This window comes from Atractosteus spatula, chromosome 9 (genome assembly GCF_055471065.1).
Source record: "Atractosteus spatula isolate fAtrSpa1 chromosome 9, fAtrSpa1.hap1, whole genome shotgun sequence".
Classification (NCBI taxonomy): Eukaryota; Metazoa; Chordata; class Actinopteri; order Semionotiformes; family Lepisosteidae; genus Atractosteus; species Atractosteus spatula.
In genome coordinates this window covers 6,553,003-6,572,499 of record NC_142714.1, presented here as the reverse complement: position 1 = coordinate 6,572,499, position 19,497 = coordinate 6,553,003, and the positions used below count along the sequence as shown (strand labels likewise).

Here is a 19,497-nt window from a genome sequence, read left to right as displayed (position 1 = left end):
CCTTTAAAAACATGTTAATGGACTCCAATGTTTCACTACTTACAGCAGGACAGTGACATTGCCCAGCTGGAGGGACCCCTGGAGGTCAAACAGAAACTTCTTGCTGATGGGAATAAGGTAAGAGCTGCAGAGGCGGAAAAAAGAGCCAAGTCTCTCTTGTATATGTTCTCTGTCTCCAGGTGAATTAAAAATGCTAAATTCTGATAATAAGAACACAGGCATTGTACTTATCAAACAACCAATCAGTGCTTTGCAGGAGCTATTAGAACAATGTTGGAAAACAGCAGTGAAGTGCACATATGATTAGCAGAAGAAATATAATTCCTTTGTACCACGAGTGGAAGTTGGTACCCGATATGAAATACACTACGTTTACAGTGAGCAGTTACGAATGTCTTGTTCATCAGCTGATGCTCTTGTGTTCACAGACCTCTGCTCTTCCATGGGGCTTTTTCTACACTGTCCTGGATGCAGACACCCTGATCTTGTACAGAGATCTGGAGGAAGCGACCACGGTAAGGCTCAGAATTACAGACTGGACAGCTCTCATTTTACAGCTCTCATTTTGCAGCTGGTTGCAGAAGGTGTTTGGGTTCCAGTATTTCAGCGGTTTTCATTAAGCTTGTCCTTCTGGTTTCAGGAGTCTTCGAGCTTGCCTCCTATTTGCACTGTGGGAGCAGTTTGTGATGTTATTCCAAACCACAAGAAGAAGGACTATGTCTTCAGACTGACGTGAGTCAAATAATTTAAGGCACAATAAAAATAAAGCATGCCATACAGTAGAATCTGATCTCATTTCTCTAGAATGCACATTTTACTCACCTAATTGGTTACACAAGATTTTAAATTCTTACAACTCTTATATTGCTCATCAACAGTGAATATTAGCAATTTACATTGAGGGTACCTTGAAATACATTATTTTGATCACGGAAGGCCTCCTGCTCGATTTAAAGAAAAAAAGCACAGTATAATTAACCACAAAGTTCCATTAAAATCATATGTATAACAAACTTCTTGTTTCTTTTACGTACATTGTGACATCTTACCCCACATAGTTCTTCAATGAATAAAAGTGTGCTTTCCGCACATGAAAGATATTTAAATATACTTCATATTTTATTGTTACCTATCGTTAGACTTTTTTGTACCATTTTACTGGATGTCTGTGTCTTAAGACCTTTACTAATATTTAAAATAGCACTCATTGCCCTCAAATTACATCCATACCCTGGACCCAGTAGTATGAGCATATGACTATTTTATGTTTGTTGTCTTGGCTCTCAGCTATGAACCCTGCAATCGCACACAGGGGAGTGATGATCACATTTAGGCAGACTCCTCTGCCCCACCCACCCATAAACATGTCACTGGCTATGCAGCCCCAAGTGGAGGTTTAGTGTTGATTGTTGGAGAGGTGTGTCTCTCACCGCCAGAGCTGCACAATGATGCTGCAGGGGTCACGCCACACCAGTAACACCAGGGGTCAAGAGCCTGGGCAAACTAATCCTATCCTACTCTGAGTACACTAGCACTTCTGTAAGTAGAGCTCTGCTGGTTGGAGAGTCCTGGTTGCAGTTGACTCCTGATGTGTTCCAGGTTAAACTGCCTTAGTCAACGAGCCCTATCTGCACTTTAGAAAGCACCCTAGCAAACTGAACCAATTGGGAGCCCCAGTAAGATTAATTTTGTGATAGGACTCCCTGTCTACCAGATTTTAATAAACCTGGGATCAACTAGGTATTTAAGAGCTCAGGTGCAATAGAAAGAAGATTGCCTTTTAGGCAGAGCTGTGTATTCTTCTTAAGAAAGCTTGTCGTGTCCTTGTCCTTCAGGCTGAGTGACAGCAGTCAGTACCTCTTCTCAGCTCCCAGCCAGGAGGTGCTGCAGTGCTGGGTCGAGAGACTTCAGCGGAGTGCCATCCCTGAGGCCGGTCCTGTTAGCTACAGCTCCCACAGCAATGTCAATGGATCACAGTCACCCACATCACCTACTGGCCTGACACTGCACAGGTGAGGAGTTGGTTCACATGCTCTGTAGGGCTGGGCTCAAGTACAAGCTTTGATGTATAACTATGCAACGACCAAAGGATAAAAATAAACCAGCTCAAAGCCAATTTGTGTTTAATGAGAAAGTTATTAGTGATTCATTAGTGATTCATTGTTACAGTGATTACAGGGCCTGTTGAGAACTTGCACGTCTAAATGAATTTCTGAACATCTAATGTATTACACGGGGAGTCGGATTATAGAAGGCTGCTGTAAGAGGGAGAAATCTTTGATTTGGTTTTGCTTCCACACTAAAGTTAAAACATTTCAGAGTGCGTTGCTACTATTTTATGCATTGCTTTATTGTTTGCATTTGTAGACTTTACACAAGCTGTATTTTCATATGAAAACAGTTGTCCACAGTCCTGATCTACAGTGTTGATCCATATACTGTATATTAATTTGGGTGGGTAGCTGCAATAAACCTATTACTTGTTCCTTTACTGTATATTAAATTATCTTTTGAAAAATGGTAGAGTGATATTTTACCCAGTTGTGGTTTTCACCTATTTGTTTGAAGTACTTAAATGGCTGCAGTTTAAGGCTTGCTTGAAACCTATCTGTGTCTATATAATCTATATAAAAATAAACATTACTGAGTAAAATGAGGGTACAGTATAAACAGGTAATGTGAGTGGTTCTGTTCAGAGGCAGCGTTGTTTATCATCTATTCCACTGCTTTTAAGAGATAAGGGAAAATGAGAATTTTCCCAGGTTGAATTCCTCATAGTGGAATTGTGGGAAAAGACGAAAAATATATATTTTTTTTTTACAACCAGGCTGCATGTTTCTTTCTGAACCAGCAAACCTAGGATAAAAAAATTAACCAGAGATGGTTGATGGCAGGAATGTTAGCAACATTCAAAACAGGGTTGTTTCTCCATTTAAAGTGTTTGTTTCAAAAACAACAACAGTTGCCTCACGCCATATGCAAAGGGAGATGAAAAGTGCTGATCCAGAGAGTTTGAGAAATACAAGCCCCAGGTTGGAAAGGCTTGTTTCTTGTAGCCCTGCCTCTCAGAATGCTAAAGCATAACTTGTCTGACAACACGGCGGTATAACCTCAAGTCTTTGCACACAATGCAAACTCAGAGATGTGTATCGCCGTTTCTCCTGTTTGTACTTGTTGAGAGCGCCGGCCGCCCGGCTGCCTCATGCCTGAGCTCTCTTGCCCCCCCTGCAGGGCTCCCCTCCCGCGTCCCCGCCCTGCGGCAGGAGAGCATGCCTCCAGGGGACCAGGCCCCGGCGCTGCTGCAGAGAGACCCAGCAGCAGCAAGGACATCCTGCCCCGGTATGACTGCCTTGCCCCTCCACAGGGCTCTCTGACGTGCGAACGTCTCCTGTCCCGCCAGTTTTCCAGCATGCCTTTGCCTCTTATGTCACTTCCAAGGCGAATTCCAAGCTATTTGTTCCAGCAAGGGAAATCATGGATGCTCACCTGACCTGATGCTGAGTATTGTCTTTATCCTGCAGAGGGAAGTTTAAGTCATTCAAACAGTTTAGAAGTATACCAGATAGTAAGTGCATATCAGCACAAAGAGCTTTGAAAGACTGGCATACCTGTACCAGAAGATAAGGGAGAGGAAGAGAGCCATTGCACTAGTCTATGTTATTGCTGATTTTGATGTTAAATGCCCTGCATTGTTATGTTACGTTTCCAGAACCATTTTTTCAGATATGTATATATCCCAGGTTACTTTTACAGTAATGTACTTTCTACATGTATGTCTGGCCTCATAGGAGAACCCCGTCTTTTAAAATGAAGCAGCTGGCCGAGCCCTCAGACCCTCCTGCTGGCGGGCAGCCAGACTCAGAGACTGGCACCACAACCCCAACACTGGAGACGGCGTCTGCTGAAACCCCTCTGTTCCAGGAGCCTCTGGGCACAGGTAGGCTCAGTGCTGGCACCAGGAATCCATGGCTGGGAATTCAGCAAATGCCCCATGAGACTGACAGACCTTACAGCTCTCAAAACATCCTGAATCGGTAGACCAGGAGACTTGCTGAAGTAGTTCCAGCGGCATCTTGGCTCATATAGTTGGTACAAATTACACTGAATAAAATTAACTGGTGAGAATACCCTGAACGGTTTGATTTCATATACCCTCAGCATTTTCAGGAGAGGAGGATGCTGTTACTGAATGGGATATTCCTCGTCAGAGCCTCCATCGTTTTGGATTGGAAGAACTAAAGAAAGTTATTTGAGCTTGCGGGATTGAATCCCTTTAACCTCAGATGTTTTGTTGCAGATGTAGGTAATGAAGATCTCATCCTCGCTGAGTCTGTGGAAGGACCCACAAAAAGGAGAGCTCCCAGTCCCCCACTTTCCAGAGCAGGTCAGCCTCTGCCCTGTGTGCCTTCAACAGGCCCAGAGCCCACCTGTCTCCTTCAGCCACTCTGGGGTCAGAGGTTAGGTGCTGTACTGGGGACTGCAGCATTTCCCTGGACTAGGGTGTAACACGGGCTACTTTATGACAGGAGCTGTAGCTTAGCTACAGTGAACAGGTACTGTAAAATCTAGGAGAAGTGGGTTTGTTCCTGCCTGGCGATTAAAACAACAGTTAATTGCAAAGAGCTCTTTCTGCAATGAGAAAAACATTAGCACCACTATCCCCACACCTCATCGCAGAGCATGCCCTTAGAGAACCCTAAGTCATGAGTGGCTAAAAAAGATGAAAAATATCTTTGAAACTATGAAGAACCGTACATATCATAAGGTGAAAAAAAATAACATCTCCTAATAATCGATAGAGCTGATGGTAATCGATGTGATTTTGGCTGCAGGAGAAGAGAAGGGATCCAGTGACGGTGCCGAAGTTGCCATGGAGATGGAACCTCCCCCCAAGCCCCCCCATACCTACTACAATGTGCACCACTACCCCGCGGGAGGGGAGCTGAAGGGCTTTCCGGACAGAGCGCACAGCCTTTCAGGTACCCGGTGCCATTCTGCACTGACACCTTCCTGTACATTGCATGGCTGCCCTTGTGAACACCAAGTCAGGAGGCCCTCCAGGCGGCTCCTCCAATAGCTCCGCCCAAGCCACGTCTGACAATGTGTGTGTCTCCATCACAGAGCGCCAACCCCAGTCCTCTGCGACTCCTGCACAGAGGAGCCTTTCCTGCAACACGGCGGAGAGCGGCACCAAGGAGAAGCAAAAGAAAGAGAAGAATGTCTTCAGAAAGCTCTTCAAGAAGTGACTGCTCACCTTGAGGGCGCAGGGGCCACTGACAGACAGTGGACCCCCTGGGGCAGCAGAGAGCCCCACGGGAATCTGGACCAACGCAAGTGTTTCAGCACCTGTTGGACGAATCGCTGCAAAGTACGAAAGGTCCCTGGATTGGCCGTGACTATTCGTGTTCATTCAATGCCATTTCCTCTTAGCCCAAGTTGCAAATTCACGATTTGGACAAATGTTGGACAAACAAAGGATAAGGGGTTAGGGCCAGCGATGCAAGAATGTCTTGGGCAGTTTGTCACTGTGTGCAGAGTATCCACCTGCCACGTGAAAGGAAGTGAAATCTTCGATGACTGGGAAATTGTTTTTACAAACCATGGCAACGCAATTAGCACGTCTCAATTCAGATTTCTCTCTTTAAAGTACATCGCTCTATAACAAATTGGACTTGTATAACACTGACAATATAATATTAGCTGGCAAGAATAACCCTATCGCAAGATGGGCTGTGTAATGTTTGACCTCAAAGTGTAACTGTGGCTCCCCACTTGTAAAGCTGCATACTGTACATGTTAACTAATTATAAAGGAATGTTCACATTTCTTTTGCATACCTTGAGGCAAGAATATAACAAGCATTCTTCAACTGACAACATTACTGTACACAAATTGCATTTGGGACGAAAACTGTAAACCTTGAGGCGATGATGGAAACCAAATCATTTAATATCAGGTTTAGAAGAGTAAAGCATGGCTCTGATTTAAATCTAGATTTCTTAGGTACTGAAGCCTTTAAACACCACTTTATTTTGTTTTATACTTCACTTTACCAAACCTGTAAATATAAAGAAATTACAAAAAGCTACTAGATACAAAGGAGATTTCAAATGCTTAAAATGTCTGGTTTTCTTTTATGTTTAATAAACAAGGTGGACAGTGGATTTCTATTAGTCAAAATATGAATCTAATACATGATTGCAGAACATTGATTTTATAATTGATTTTATGTCCCTTCCAGAAGAAATCTAAAACCATTTACCCACTCCAGTTACAATATGTGAAACATCCTGGTTATGAACCTAGAACTGTACAGTACATATCACAATTTTAAGTGTGATCTAATTTATATAATTGTTAAAACCTCACCCTATTGTATATTCAGTTTTATAAGCACATACTTCAAAAAGTTCAGAGCAGTTATTCATAAAAATTAGGATTTTAAACGAAATGTGCATTTATATCTCCAGGTATTTTTGAGGGACACCAATTTCTTACTGCAACGGTTACAGCAATTTGTGATCAATTTGCATGTTTCAAGATCTTCTAATGACTTAAAATGACTCCTTCACAGTCATAGGAACTACTAACTCAGTCAAGAGCAGCTTAATATTCTCAAATGGTGGTTAATCAGCTGCCTTTCTTTTGTGAAAAAAATCTATTGATATTTTATAAAATATCAGCAGACAATTGATTTAGGAATATTACTACATTGTTGAGGAAATATATAAAGTTTTTTTAAAAAAGACATTCCTGAGTTTAGATGATCTTCTCCTAAATATAGGAACACATTCAAACAGCGTGAGAAAGACAGAGTCAAAAACAGTCCTTGGTCCCAGTCATGGGTTTCCAAATCACATGTGAGAGTTCAACACTACGTTTGGTAATAATGAGGTAACATTTTTCTCAAGGAAGATCCCAGCGATGTGGTGAAAACAGCTGACCTTAATCACAAGCCAGACTGATTCCTTTGGCTAGAGACTATGATGCCGCCTTTGCGAGTCTCTTCCTGGCCAGTGCCTGCCGCAGTGCCCCCAGGACGACCTCCTCGCTGTTGACAACATTGTAAGCCGCGAGTGCCACGAGCCGCTCGAACTCTTCAGCGCTGTAACTCATGTCGTACGTCCTGTATGGCGAGGCTGTGCTGGTGACGTCAACCTCCCCCTTCTTCAGCTCTTCCTCCCCGACACGCTTCACACCTTCAAAAAGAGGAGACCAATGTCCACTTGCTGTAAGGAGTCAGTACCAGGTTAGCTGGCTGAGGCAATGCTAGCCCTTGGCTTACTGTGATTAATTAACCTTTTTCCATGCGTTTTTCCATTTTTCGTGGTCCAACACCATGTTGTTAACATCGTGTTGCGACTCTGCTATTTTTCTCCAAGGTCTTATGTCAGTCCCCCTCAGGGACTAATGAGCAGACCTCTTCCTTCTCCAGACCTTCCCCTTTTCTCCTCTCTCATAACTCTTAACCTTTCACTCTGTCCTCCCCTGTCCTTCTGAGAGTTTACTTCTTGAGGCCTACACTTTAACTCTTGGTCAATGTTGTTTGCATATCTTGGCCTGCATGTCTGTTTGCAGTGGTTATGACTGCACAGTGCAATCTACTTGGAACTCTCTCTGTCACAGTGTTAAGGTGTGCTGCTCCCTCTTAACTGAGGACTGGGAACTCAAACAAAGCCACTACTCAGCTCATCTGTCCAGCCCCTGTGGTTGCAGTCGGTATAACATCTTTTGCTGCATCTTCTCAAGCAGCTACGTAGCCAGCTGCATGACCTCACACTAGGAGAATCCCTCTCATTTCCTCTCACAGCCCCTGTTGATCCCATTCAGTCTGGAATAGACTGCTGTCCCTAAAGCAGCAGCCAACTCGACAGGTTTGTATAACTCAACTCAAGTCTAGATGCAGAAAACACTAAGTCCCTCTTTACGAGGCTCTCATCAATTCAGGGGTAAATACAAAACAGCCTATCCCAAGAGCTCCTTTCCTTCTAGTGGAACTGCATTCACTCGTCTGGTTGCTCCTCACTAGGAGCCTATGCTTGTATAACTTAACTTCAGTTACTCCTTGTCTTCAGTTACTCCCTCAGCTGCCATCTTGGTCCAAGGCCACACCACAACTAAGGTGTGATCCAAGATGCTGGCTTCCTACAGAAGCTCTTCCTCCTATCACATATTCCACTGTACGTACTCCCTTCTCACCGAGTCAAGAGCATGGCCAAGGAGTGCTTAGGTACATGATGTGGAAACGAAAAGAACTGAAATCCAGCGTCTCTTATCACGAATGTGCTTGAGTTTCTAGTTTTAAGAGTTGCACAGTCTTCACTCACGCTATCACTCCATCTGAATCCCCCTTATCTGATTAACGAGTGATCATCGAGAAAAAAATATCAGGAATGAAAGGTCACAAAAAGGACTTCTTTCCCCGAGTGTTGTTAATCTCTGAACCTGTTACGGAATTCCAATATGAATCTGGGTAAAAGACTGTCTATGCGACCACCAGCAGTCCCCTTTGTTGTGAAACGCGTCTGGTTGAAGTGAAGGAAGAATGAGCCGTTTTACCAGGAGCCCGATATTCCCTGAAGGAGGCATTGGTGAGAGGGAAGTGGACCACTATGGGGGCACGTGGATCATGGTCATCTGCAAACACATAACACTCCTGCAGGGGGCGTCCTTCCAAGCCACTGAGATCAATGTGTGGGAAGGGCAGGCGATGATCAGCACAATACTGCTCCGTCAGCTTCAGAGCCTAGAGGGAATAACGAAGAGACGTTTTAAAAGAAAACTATGAAGTATTATATGAACAGATTCATTTCTTTTTTTTTCTGCCTTGTTGATGCTCAATGTGAAATCGACAATAAATGACCTAAATCACGTTAAAAAAAAGATTGTTGCATAGGAATAAGACACACATTTGAAATGACTGATATGGAAAACAATATCTGCTTGGTACCTTATTTTCTTCCTTCTGGGTCTTCTGACAAAATAACAGGGGGAAAAACCCACTGACATCAAGCCATTTGAAAATGAGGAAATGGCTGCACTCATAGGTTTGGTTCTGAGTAGGTTCCTCTCACACTTCTACAGAGGTTCTACACCCGTCCCTCCCTTCGGCTCCTATTACCTTGAACTGGTCCCCCCAGGTGAAGTTGAAGGAGAGGATGATGTCCACCTTTCTCTGAGGTCTGAATAAAGGCGGAAAGCCCGTGTTGATGGCGAATCCTGAGTCTATTAGGTGCAGTTTAGAATCGGAGGGTGTCAGGCTGTTAGGGAAGGCGTCTGGATGGGTGTCTGTTTAGCAGAACCAAACTGTTAGTCAAAGCCAAACTTTTGCAGCCCAAAAGCTCTTGCTCCTCCACGTCAACCGATGTGAAATGAGTGAGCAACAAAACAGCAGAGTTTTCAAAGTTCACCAAATGTGATAAGCCTCTGTAGCATGCAACAGTGCAGTCCAGAGGATAGGAAACACTCAGGTTGTTATCTGCCCGTAATATATAAGCATCTTGATTGAACAAATTGACACTGGAAAGGGCAAGACGTGAATAGACCAAGTCTCCATTCCATCACATACCTTTCCAGGCCATGAAGCTGCTGTTCTGACTGTAGTCCCAGTACAGACTGAACCCTCGCAGGAAATTGTAGCTCTGCCCAATGACTGGCCTGTCAGTCAGGAAGCCATTCAGTACTTCGGCAAGGTCATTGACTGGAGAGATGAAGTAGGTGTCTAAGGCAGTTGGCTCAAAGGGGTTGATCTCATCTAGTGGGAGTGGTGGTAAGAGAGAAACACTGGTATGAAAACCTTAAATTGGCTTGGATGTGGCGCGTCATGATTTCATGATTTCAGTCTAGCACTCTACTGCTTTGGATTGTACCAGGATGACAGGAATTGTTCTACATAGTGCCATACAAATCTCTTGATTTTTTTGTGGATTTGAATATACAACAGATAAAGTCAAAATAGAAATCACAGGTGTTTCAAAGGTTTTTTTCTTTCCTTTTTTCCCCCCTGCAAGTGATGTGAAACCCTGGGAGATCTTCTACTGTTTTTTTTTAAACCGTTTTCTACAAACCTACTGATAGGGTCTGCTTAAAAATATTATGGAACTTTGTATATAGTTTTAAACCATGGTGCTACTAGAATAGCTCTGAAACTGAGCTGGTTACAGTTTGTGAAAAGAAACAAAAAACGTACAGCAAACATTTGACAGGTTTTGTAAAGATTCCTTCAGCATTTCTGAAAGATGTGAGACGATTAAAGCCAGAAAAAATACCATTTTTTCGCACAGCGTCCCTCAGCCATTGCATCCAGGTGGGTACAGAGCCTGTGAGGGAGCTCCACACCTTGGCCAGGTTAAAGGAGAAGATGCTGCTCCATAATCCTGCAGCAAATAGAAGATACACAGCAAACGGGTGAACAAGGGCACACCAATTCTTCAAACCGCCCCTTCAGCCGCAGCTCTAACTTCACAACTTTGAATATTGTACGCAAGCTGGAGAAGCCTGTTCCGATTCAAAATGGAATTACTTCCTCTTACAGATGTGATCACATACCTTCATACGTTATCAATTCCTGCAGGAATTCGTGGAGTCACTTCTACAGTACATTGAGACCAGAAACGCAAATGGCGAAGCAGAGAATGTAATAATGGGGACTTCAACCCACAAGTTGCAAGTGTGCGTTTAGGCAAGCAGATAGTATTTGAGCCACAGTGACTCGTCGAGGCTGAGCTCATACTGGTTTTTTCGTGGCCAAGCCAGCACATGACTCTCTTTCTCACCGCCCCCACACCAAATAGAAAACCAGTCCATTGCAGATCCTACCCCCAGGAAATGCTGGTCCCCAATCACACAGCTAGGTGGACTGGTAAAGGACAAGGTACGTGCAGCAGGGACTTGTGCCCACTTACACACTATGCTACTCTGCACGCATTTGTGTGTATGAATTTACTGTATGTGAAACTATTTAAAGACAGTTTAAAGGAATGCAAATTTATATTACTCTCACAAAGTGCATTATTCATCATCAACATCCAAACCGGGTGCTACCACATACAGCAAAAACACACGCACCCAGCAGGAAGGTCAGTTGTGTCTCACTGTGTCTCTTGATCAGGTGACCCATGTAGAACTCACTGCCAAAGTCCTCAGTGCGGATGAATGCTCCATACTTGGGGAACCCAATCTCGTGTGGGGTAAACTCACACCATTCTAAGAGGTATAAGAGGCTTTACAGTTAAAATGGTTAGATTGAATACAACAGATAGGCTACAGTATGTATTGACTCCCTGAAAGAAAAATACATTTTAGTTCAGATAACAAAAGGAGTTTCAGAACTCCACTTCTAAAACTAAAGAAATAAACGCCAGACTTCTACTAATATTTGTGACAGATTATGTACTGTAATTAATTTGCAACAGACATGCTTAAGGTCTTGTTAAAAAATAAGTTTTACATTGAAAAGGTTCATACCAGCTGTATCTGCTGTTCCCTTAATTGCATCTTTCATGTTGACAGCTAAGTAGATGGGGTAGGGGTTTTGTCCTTGTGCTACTGTCTCCTGCTGATTGGAAAGCGTCCGAGGATCTTTCTGTAGATGAAGAAGGAATGAGGAATTCTGAGGATACTGCAAGGTATTTTTTAAACAAAAATGCTTTTAACCTTTGCAATATAAATTAGCAGTGACGTTCAAAGAAAAACAGACCATTCTTATTCCTGGGAACTGAAGACCTTCAATGTTGCAACTGCTGTTGCCATTGTTAAATACATCTTATCCTAAATTAAACAACAAATTAACAAATTAAAATAAAAAAAAGGACAGAATAATTGCTGTCCATTTAGAAAAAAAATAATTTTCTAAAAACCATCTGCACTAAGGGTCTCTCCATACCAAGGACATTTTAGAATAACATTTACCTTCCCATGAATGAAATACTCAATAATAAGCCCCCACAAATCAATTACAGACACGAGCTGGCCCTCTTGTCTTCTCTGCTGGATCTCCTGGTAGTAATAACTCAGCTGTGCTGGAGAGAACACTCCATGATGACTCTTGCAGACTTTAGACTGGGCTTGCATGATTGGTCCTTGCAGGTCTTTCTGTGACCAGTCAGCATCTGCATACAGACTGGACAAGGCCCTGAAAAGAGTTGAGCATTTTCATCATGAAAGTGTATATTTATTAAAATATTTACCCTTGGGCCTCTGTGCACGAAGAGTTTATAAAATTCATCTCTTGAAAACCTAAGTGAAAAGCTATATGTCTGTTGATGGCAATCAAAGAGCATAGTGGTACTCTATAAACAGAACCACAGATTTCAGACTCAAGCCAAGAGGACTGAACCTAAATACTCCTTCCTACCTGCGATGCTGGTATCCTGAACATCTCACTTCTGAGTTGTGCTAGACTAACTACTTTGTAATTGGTTTTAATTGGTTGTAATTTTAATTGGTTTTTCTTTTGTTTGGGTCACAGGCAACGCAGAGTTTATGTGCTATGTACAGTAGCTATAGCTTAGAAAGAAAGTGTAAAATATTTGCTGGTTAGTAGATGCAATCGTGTTGCTGGTTAGTTACTTATGGCTTAGTGGTGGCATCAGTTGGAAATCTTAAGCAAATATATCCAGATTTGACTTTTTTGCGATGTCAACAGCTGCTAAAAAGATATTGTTTAAAAATGTAATGTATATGTGTGAATACATACCATGTTGAACCTGAGACCCCAGAAATGTAGGTCACAGTGTCTAGAATATCCAGGTTCTGAAGCCCCTTCAGGCATCCATAAAATGCAGTCATTGCTCTAGTCCCACCCCCAGATCCCACTACTGCCACCACAGGAACCTACAGAAAAAGGAGCAATGATCATGACAGGAAATCTGCTAAATAGGTATAGACAATCTACATCTGGACAATGAGTTCATATTTGTTCAAAACCTCATCTGAATACCAGCTGCTCATTTCAAATGTAAATGTCAATTGTAAATGTCTTTTTAAAACATTCCACTCTGCCTGGCACTGTTACTTTCACATCAAGGCAGGTATTGCATGCCACAATCAATGATTTTAAAATATGATGCTTATTATCACCATTCACCAATGCTGGTGCACACACTGCTCTCTTTCCAATAGTAAAAACCTTTGCCATCTCAGTTAATGCAATTGAATTTATTACAAACAGGGAGAAAAACAAGAAGTACCTCCTGGGCATCAGGTGTGCTACTCAGCTGGAGTGCTCTTTGAAAGCCCTGACACACCCTTGAAGACCTCTTCTCCAGAAACTTCTTCTCTTCCTCTGGGATATCAAAACTCAGACGCACATCAAGATCCTCTGAACTGCACGTGTACACGGGACCGCAGAGAAAGACAATAACCTATGTTATTTCTGACCGCATGGTGTGAACTGACATGGCCTTGCATTGTTAAATAAGATACATCATCTATTATTCAAACTAAAATAACTCACGTGTTACACATAACGTTGAATGCATGGTGGTATTTTAAAGATGTGTATCATTACCTCTATTGATTTTTATTTTAAATATACACAAAGGTTAAAAAAAATTACCAATCTTTAGTCCTCAGCTGAAGATCGATGTCTTCCTACAAACAGGGGAAAACCAAGTTACTGATATTACCCACATTTTTTTAATAGTTTCAAGTAACTCAAGTAGAATGATGCAGAAGATCTTGGGAGAGTGGAGATGGAAATTCAGAGGAAGAATGTTGGAGCACGCGGTTACCTCTCCTACAGGAACTGACAGCAACACTTCCTGCCCTGCTGGGAGAGACTTCACAAGCACAGAGGACAGGCCTGAGGTATCCTCAGCTTCATCTTCTCCTTCTCCCTGGTCTTCATCTTCATCTTCCTCATTGATGTCTTCTGTCTAGGGATGAACAGATACATCAGTACAGCATTTCAGGACATACTGTAACTCCAATTCAATCATAGAGAATAGTAAAGAAAACCAAGATATTTATGTGAAGTGTTCCACTGTATTAATCAATTTCAATCATTTTGAAAAGTACGACCATAACAAAATTAATTGGTGGTGGCATACAGTATTTAAAGAAAAAATATATTATTCCATTTCCCGTGGGGGTAACAACTGAGTACATTGATTTGTAACTGTTAGACATGTCACCCATTACTTTATTTAAAAATTCAGCAAAGACTGAGATGCCTGTCCGGTCGTCTTTCAGCTAGAAACTTCACAGTTGTAGCTATCAGCTAAATGGTACACAAAAATCTTCATAAAACGTCTGCGATACGCAAAGCACCTTGGCTGAGGTGAGCTTGACCCTTAGCTCTGTTTCCAGGTCTCCATTAATGTAGAAGGTGAGAGGCTGGGGAGGGCCGGACATCTGAGAGGGACGGAACACAACCTGCTCTTCCTCGTACGCTCCCGTCAGCTTCAGAACCACATCTTTATCTGCTGGAATAAACACGACTGAAGGCTTCACAGGCAATTCAAAAAGCACTTAAATGTGGAATTTAAAAAAATGTAATTTCATTAGAAATTGAAAAAAAAATTTTTTAAAACTGCTGATTTGTTTCAGCACAGACAGGTGGCGCACTGCTGTGGGCTCACAATGATGCAAACCCACTGAAGTAACTAATTTTAGTGAGAATTTATATTATTAATGGAAACTCCTTCACTTGTATATATAAATAAAAACATACAAAATATTCCTGTATATATTGCTCACATACCGTCTTTAAACCATTTTTCATTCACTTTGACCTCCAAAAGTGAAAAAGGACCAGCCTAAAAACACAGAAATGCTTTCGGTCAAGACGTAATTATGCACTGGCAGAAATATGCACCAATGGGTTTTGCAGTTGCTAAAGCTGTATCGGTGTCACACCAACCTATAAGCGCATTTGCTAAATTAATGGCAAAACAAGCACTGATTAACCTCAGCAATGCAAGAAACAGAACTCTTGAGGCACACATAATTAAAGCTGTTTGTAACAGGATTATGGGGTATCTGCACATTTTTCTGTGATAGTAAGGAAAACACACACAGAGGGTAGCATTAAGAATGCAGTAAATTAGTACTGGAATCAAAGGCATTTACTGCTTTTTAAAAATGTCTCTCACTATACATGGTATATAGATTATCTTAGTGAAATATAACCACATATATTGTCACTAGGCTGTGAGAGAAATTCAACAGTGAATTTTGAAAGAAAGCAGATTAGGCAGAATGTGTCAGTCCACCTGATTATCAACCTGCTTTCTCTGAATGGCTCTAGTCACTTTTCCTGGTAGAGTAGACAAAGGACACATTCAGTTACACGCGGCTGAAAATACTAACTCTGCAGCCAGCAGCCATATTCACAGCGGTTACTTTAATCAAATTTATTTCTTTTGCATGCACAGTGGGAACAGTCTGAAATTTGTTCCCTTGTGTATTGAATTCAGCTCCTATTTGGTTTGTGTCAAAAAAAAAAGGAAAACGTAATTGAGATAAAGATTTAATCAGGCTTAGACACAGCTCCATCTATGATCAAATCTGGCAGAGTTCATCTTTCTATTATAGACTGGAAAGACCCTCAGATGAATGACATCATAGCGAATGACAAGGGCTTAAACAAAGTTAATGTGGGTGCAAATGTTTTGAGTTTATCCAAATCAATGAGTGTCAAAAAAGCGAGAAAACTTTATTTAAACCAACTCACACTGAATTGTAGATTAAAACACTTACCACCAGTACTCCATTAGTGATATATTGGCTTGGGGGCTCATTGCTTCAAAAAACAAAGACATTAAAATTGAATTGTTGTTGTTTTAGGTTGTCAGTCCTTAAGCATGGCCTTGATTAAGCTTAAACATTTTAAACTGGGCTGTGACTTACAGGGGACACGATGAGCGAACAGAATGAAGACAGCGCACTGAATACTAGAGACTCCTTTTCAAATCCTTGTTAAAGACTCCTTCAGTGACAAAATAGGGACTGTTGCTTTTCATTTTAAACAGCAATGCCATTTGTAAATCTTTCCGAACTGTTCTTTTGTTGCCCTCTCATACTTCCCATGATGTTTTTTTTCCCCTTGAACTCACCTCTCCTCCAAGGAAAACTCCACCCACAGCTCGTCTCTGCTCTGGAAGGAATGGAAGAGCTTGAATGAGATCTATTCATGCGAAAAATCGTTTAAATATTTCCTTAATTAATTTATCCCATATTGTTGATGTCATTAACATGGTACTCATTTAAATTATTTTATTTATGCTGGTTTTAGTTTCTTTATTGGTTTGTTGGGGGTGATGTGATATTAAAAGACGACTCATCTCATTCCTTTTTATAAAATATACAAATGTCGTGCTAAAGGGAAAAGATGGTTCGCCTCAGTTTTGCGGTCAGCATGAATTCCGAAAAAGAACAAAAAGACCTACTGTATAAAGGTGTAGATGATACCCACAAAGAAACAAGTATGCTTAAACCCACATTCACAGTAAAGTCATTAATGTATGTAGATGTGTATTGAACACCCTACAGTTAATTATAGATGGCAAAATGACCACATTATTGACCACAAACATCTTAATTAAAAAAAAGAATTATTTCCATGAAAATAAGGCAACACATACAGTACATTCTAATGCTCATGACTCTGCACAGTGTTTGCAGAAGCAGTTTAATTTTGCATTACTAATATGGAGCACTGTTTAGGGCTTTACACTCAATGGGAAGACTCCAAGCTCAAATCCTCTTGTGAGCTGCTCCTGCTGCTGCTACAGTAGTACTTGGTTCAAAGGGATTTCACTAAAATTACTGCAGGAGAATTCCCACAAGTACAAATGTAAGTCAGTTTGGAGTTGGTGTCAGCTAAATTAACAAAAACATAAAATCAAGAATTAATCTAATAGTTTTCTAAATAATAAAAAAAAGTTTATCTGACCATAAATACTAAACTTTTGTTTAAAAAAAAGGAAGTATAAATTGAAAGCTTATTTTGGTGGTTTTCTGTGGGTACAGAAAAATCACCTCAGGGTCCAGCACAAAGACTTTCTTTTCCGTCTTCCCAGGTGAAAGGTTATCAATGTCAAACAGCACTTTAGAACACAGATCGTCTCGGGGAAGCAAATCCTGGTCATACACGTTCAGCTCTAAAATGTTCTAAGAAGAAAGAAGAGAAGAAAATTTCACAGCCAGCCATATGAAATACGTCTCAATTGTTTGGCCCTGTCCACACTTTTCAAGCTGGTCTTTGATGACCAGGTCTAAATAAGAAACAATTCTCACACTGAACAATCCCTGGCTCTTTCTGTCCCCGAATGAGCGGTGTTGCAGGGAACCTCTGTCTATAAACCCATTTTTATAGAGCATTTTGAACATTAATACTGTTGAAACCCAGGAAATGGAAAGCAGGTTTTAAATATGTGTGGCCTTCCCCTGAGTCCCTGACTGTCTTGTTTTTGGAGATACTGACCTTCACACGGCTGTGGATTCTGTAGTGGAAGGTCTCGTTCCACACAGGATTGCTGGAGTTGGCCACAGTCTTGGTGCGGTAGGTTTTGGCTGAGGCAGTGGGGAGCCGGAGTGTCACATAGCAATCTGACTGAGACCCTAACCAACAGCGACAGTGCACATGATCAAGGAGCAGCCAGTGGTACTATACAAAAGCACTATGACTAAGAATCCATATAGCAAAACTAAAAGTTTTATGCCATTTTACATGAAGAAATTAAAGGATAAGATCACTTTATTTGCCATATACAATTTCTTGCATTAGGAATTTGTCTTTTCGCATACCCCAGCTTGCTCTCCATGAGACACACAGAAATACAAAAATACAGGTACCCCTGGAATTAAGCAGTTCACATCATTTACTGGTAGAACCAAGTTAAAATAACTAAAAAAATTACAACCCATGATATAAACATAATGCATTCAATGCTATTCATACAGTATTCTGGGGAGTCTTTAATATAACTCACAGATATCATGCTTGGGAATGTTTTTGCCTTGGAGGACTTTTACAGACAGATTCCAAAAGGGATCAGTTTCTCTCTAGAGCCACAAAGATAAAAAAAAGAAAAAAAAAGATTCAAATGTTTCATGTCACTGTTTAGAAACAACTAGAAAGAGCATAAAACAAACTTTGAGGTGGTGCTCATAATTACAGTAAAATACACAGATTAGATTCTCAAATAGATTTGATACGTATTATCAAGAAATAATTTGCAGCATTAATTATTTTATCATGCTTTTATATTTGCTTACTGGTAGATGTTGTTTTAATAAGGACTGACCACTTTTGCTAAACGCAAATTTTATCGTAAAATTCTTCAAGAGAAACATTTTCTGCAAGCATCTGAGGTGAACCTGTGTCAGCGGCGCTCCAGAGGGCGGGAGGACGTACAGTAACACAACAGGGAGTGCCAGAGACAGACAGGTGAGACAGTAGTGTGGAAGTGCTGAAAGGTAAAGGTTCTCAGGATCTCCAAATGAATTACATGTGTAGAGCAAGAGGTGAAAGACAGTATAGTATGTAGAGTAGTACAGATTCACAGGCAAGTCAGAATCAGTTAAAGAATGGCACAGTTCTTCAAAGACCAAGTCCTAGTTTCCCTGGCCAGGTTACAGCTCACTTTCTTACCCATGCTGCAGGATCAGGTGGTTTGTGTACTCTCTTATCTTCTTTCCTGGCAACAACAGCAGCAAACACTGGTACCAGCCGCGCTGCGAGCCTTTGAAATGCAGTTCGGGGACCCATGCCAAGGGACACTTACTGAAGGATTCAGCTCCTCCGACATCTGCAGCCTGGAAAGCTAGAAAGGGCAGGCATGTGCAGCTCAGCGCCCAGTTTCCCTTGACAAACTGGCCGACGCTCACTGCCTGTGAAAAAAGCCAGACCCACCCACCCTCTCAGAGGCGTGTCTTACAGTGGGAACTTTTGCAAGAAAGGAGATTGGAATGAAGAACACTTGTCGCATCATGTGGTCTTGTTTCTGCCCTGCCTTTCAAAATAACTAACCTGTGAAGTTAAACGATGGCAAGTTCTACATCTTTAAAGAGCAGCCTGTTCAATTCACTTCAAGAAAGTGATTTAGTATGCACCAGCCTGGTGTGAAAGTCAGCCCTTGGGTCAGAGGTTCCCTCAGATATAATTAATAATCACTAATCTAGTGGATAAGGATAAAAAATAATGACACAATTACTTCTGGATGATTTAATAACTTTTGTTTTGTATGTGTAATTTTATGTCTGTGTACGATTTTGTTTGCAATTTTGTACATTAAATCTGTTCTTTTGGTTTAGACTTATTTGATTTTGCCATTTATGTCCCTTATTGGCAGGTTAACTGGTTTGCTGTGTGTGATTCTTTCCAGGGGGGAGAGGGACCGATGTGCAGAGGCCTTTGATGTGCAATTTACCTCTTAATGAGCAAAATCAGCTGGCTTGATTGGACCAATTGAAAATCTTCTCCCAGATCCTCAGGTGGTGCTGCTTTGAGGAGACGGCAGAGTCCAGGATCAGGATCGGAAAGCCAGGTTT

General features: G+C 41.5%; 2 protein-coding genes across 2 annotated transcripts in view; one reads left to right on the top strand and one right to left on the bottom strand.

Annotated features, from left to right (window-relative positions):
* The window catches only part of sptbn5 (spectrin, beta, non-erythrocytic 5), a 57,322-nt gene extending 51,236 nt beyond the window's left edge, over window positions 1-6,086 (top strand). Inside the window, exons 65-73 of the mRNA XM_088925451.1 lie at window positions 46-117; window positions 429-515; window positions 641-732; window positions 1,836-2,012; window positions 3,232-3,339; window positions 3,789-3,937; window positions 4,298-4,384; window positions 4,833-4,979; window positions 5,122-6,086. Of these exons, the coding sequence (XP_088781577.1) occupies window positions 46-117; window positions 429-515; window positions 641-732; window positions 1,836-2,012; window positions 3,232-3,339; window positions 3,789-3,937; window positions 4,298-4,384; window positions 4,833-4,979; window positions 5,122-5,246 (1,044 nt within the window). The 3' untranslated portion in view covers window positions 5,247-6,086. The remainder of the gene's footprint in view (window positions 1-45; window positions 118-428; window positions 516-640; window positions 733-1,835; window positions 2,013-3,231; window positions 3,340-3,788; window positions 3,938-4,297; window positions 4,385-4,832; window positions 4,980-5,121) is intronic.
* Window positions 6,087-6,127: 41 nt separating this feature from the next.
* Window positions 6,128-18,819, bottom strand: LOC148828020 (cytosolic phospholipase A2 zeta-like). Its single transcript, XM_088925452.1, has 20 exons — window positions 18,599-18,819; window positions 17,937-18,009; window positions 17,429-17,565; window positions 16,984-17,115; window positions 16,059-16,099; window positions 15,703-15,745; window positions 14,705-14,759; window positions 14,272-14,423; window positions 13,734-13,877; window positions 13,559-13,593; window positions 13,191-13,326; window positions 12,698-12,834; window positions 11,911-12,133; window positions 11,467-11,584; window positions 11,068-11,205; window positions 10,269-10,376; window positions 9,569-9,754; window positions 9,122-9,288; window positions 8,560-8,746; window positions 6,128-7,199 (listed from the first exon to the last, which is right to left on the bottom strand). The coding sequence occupies exons 1-20, from the start codon at window positions 18,713-18,715 to the stop codon at window positions 6,982-6,984; spliced, it is 2,547 nt and encodes an 848-aa protein (XP_088781578.1). The 5' UTR covers window positions 18,716-18,819; the 3' UTR covers window positions 6,128-6,981.
* Window positions 18,820-19,497: the final 678 nt, after the last annotated feature.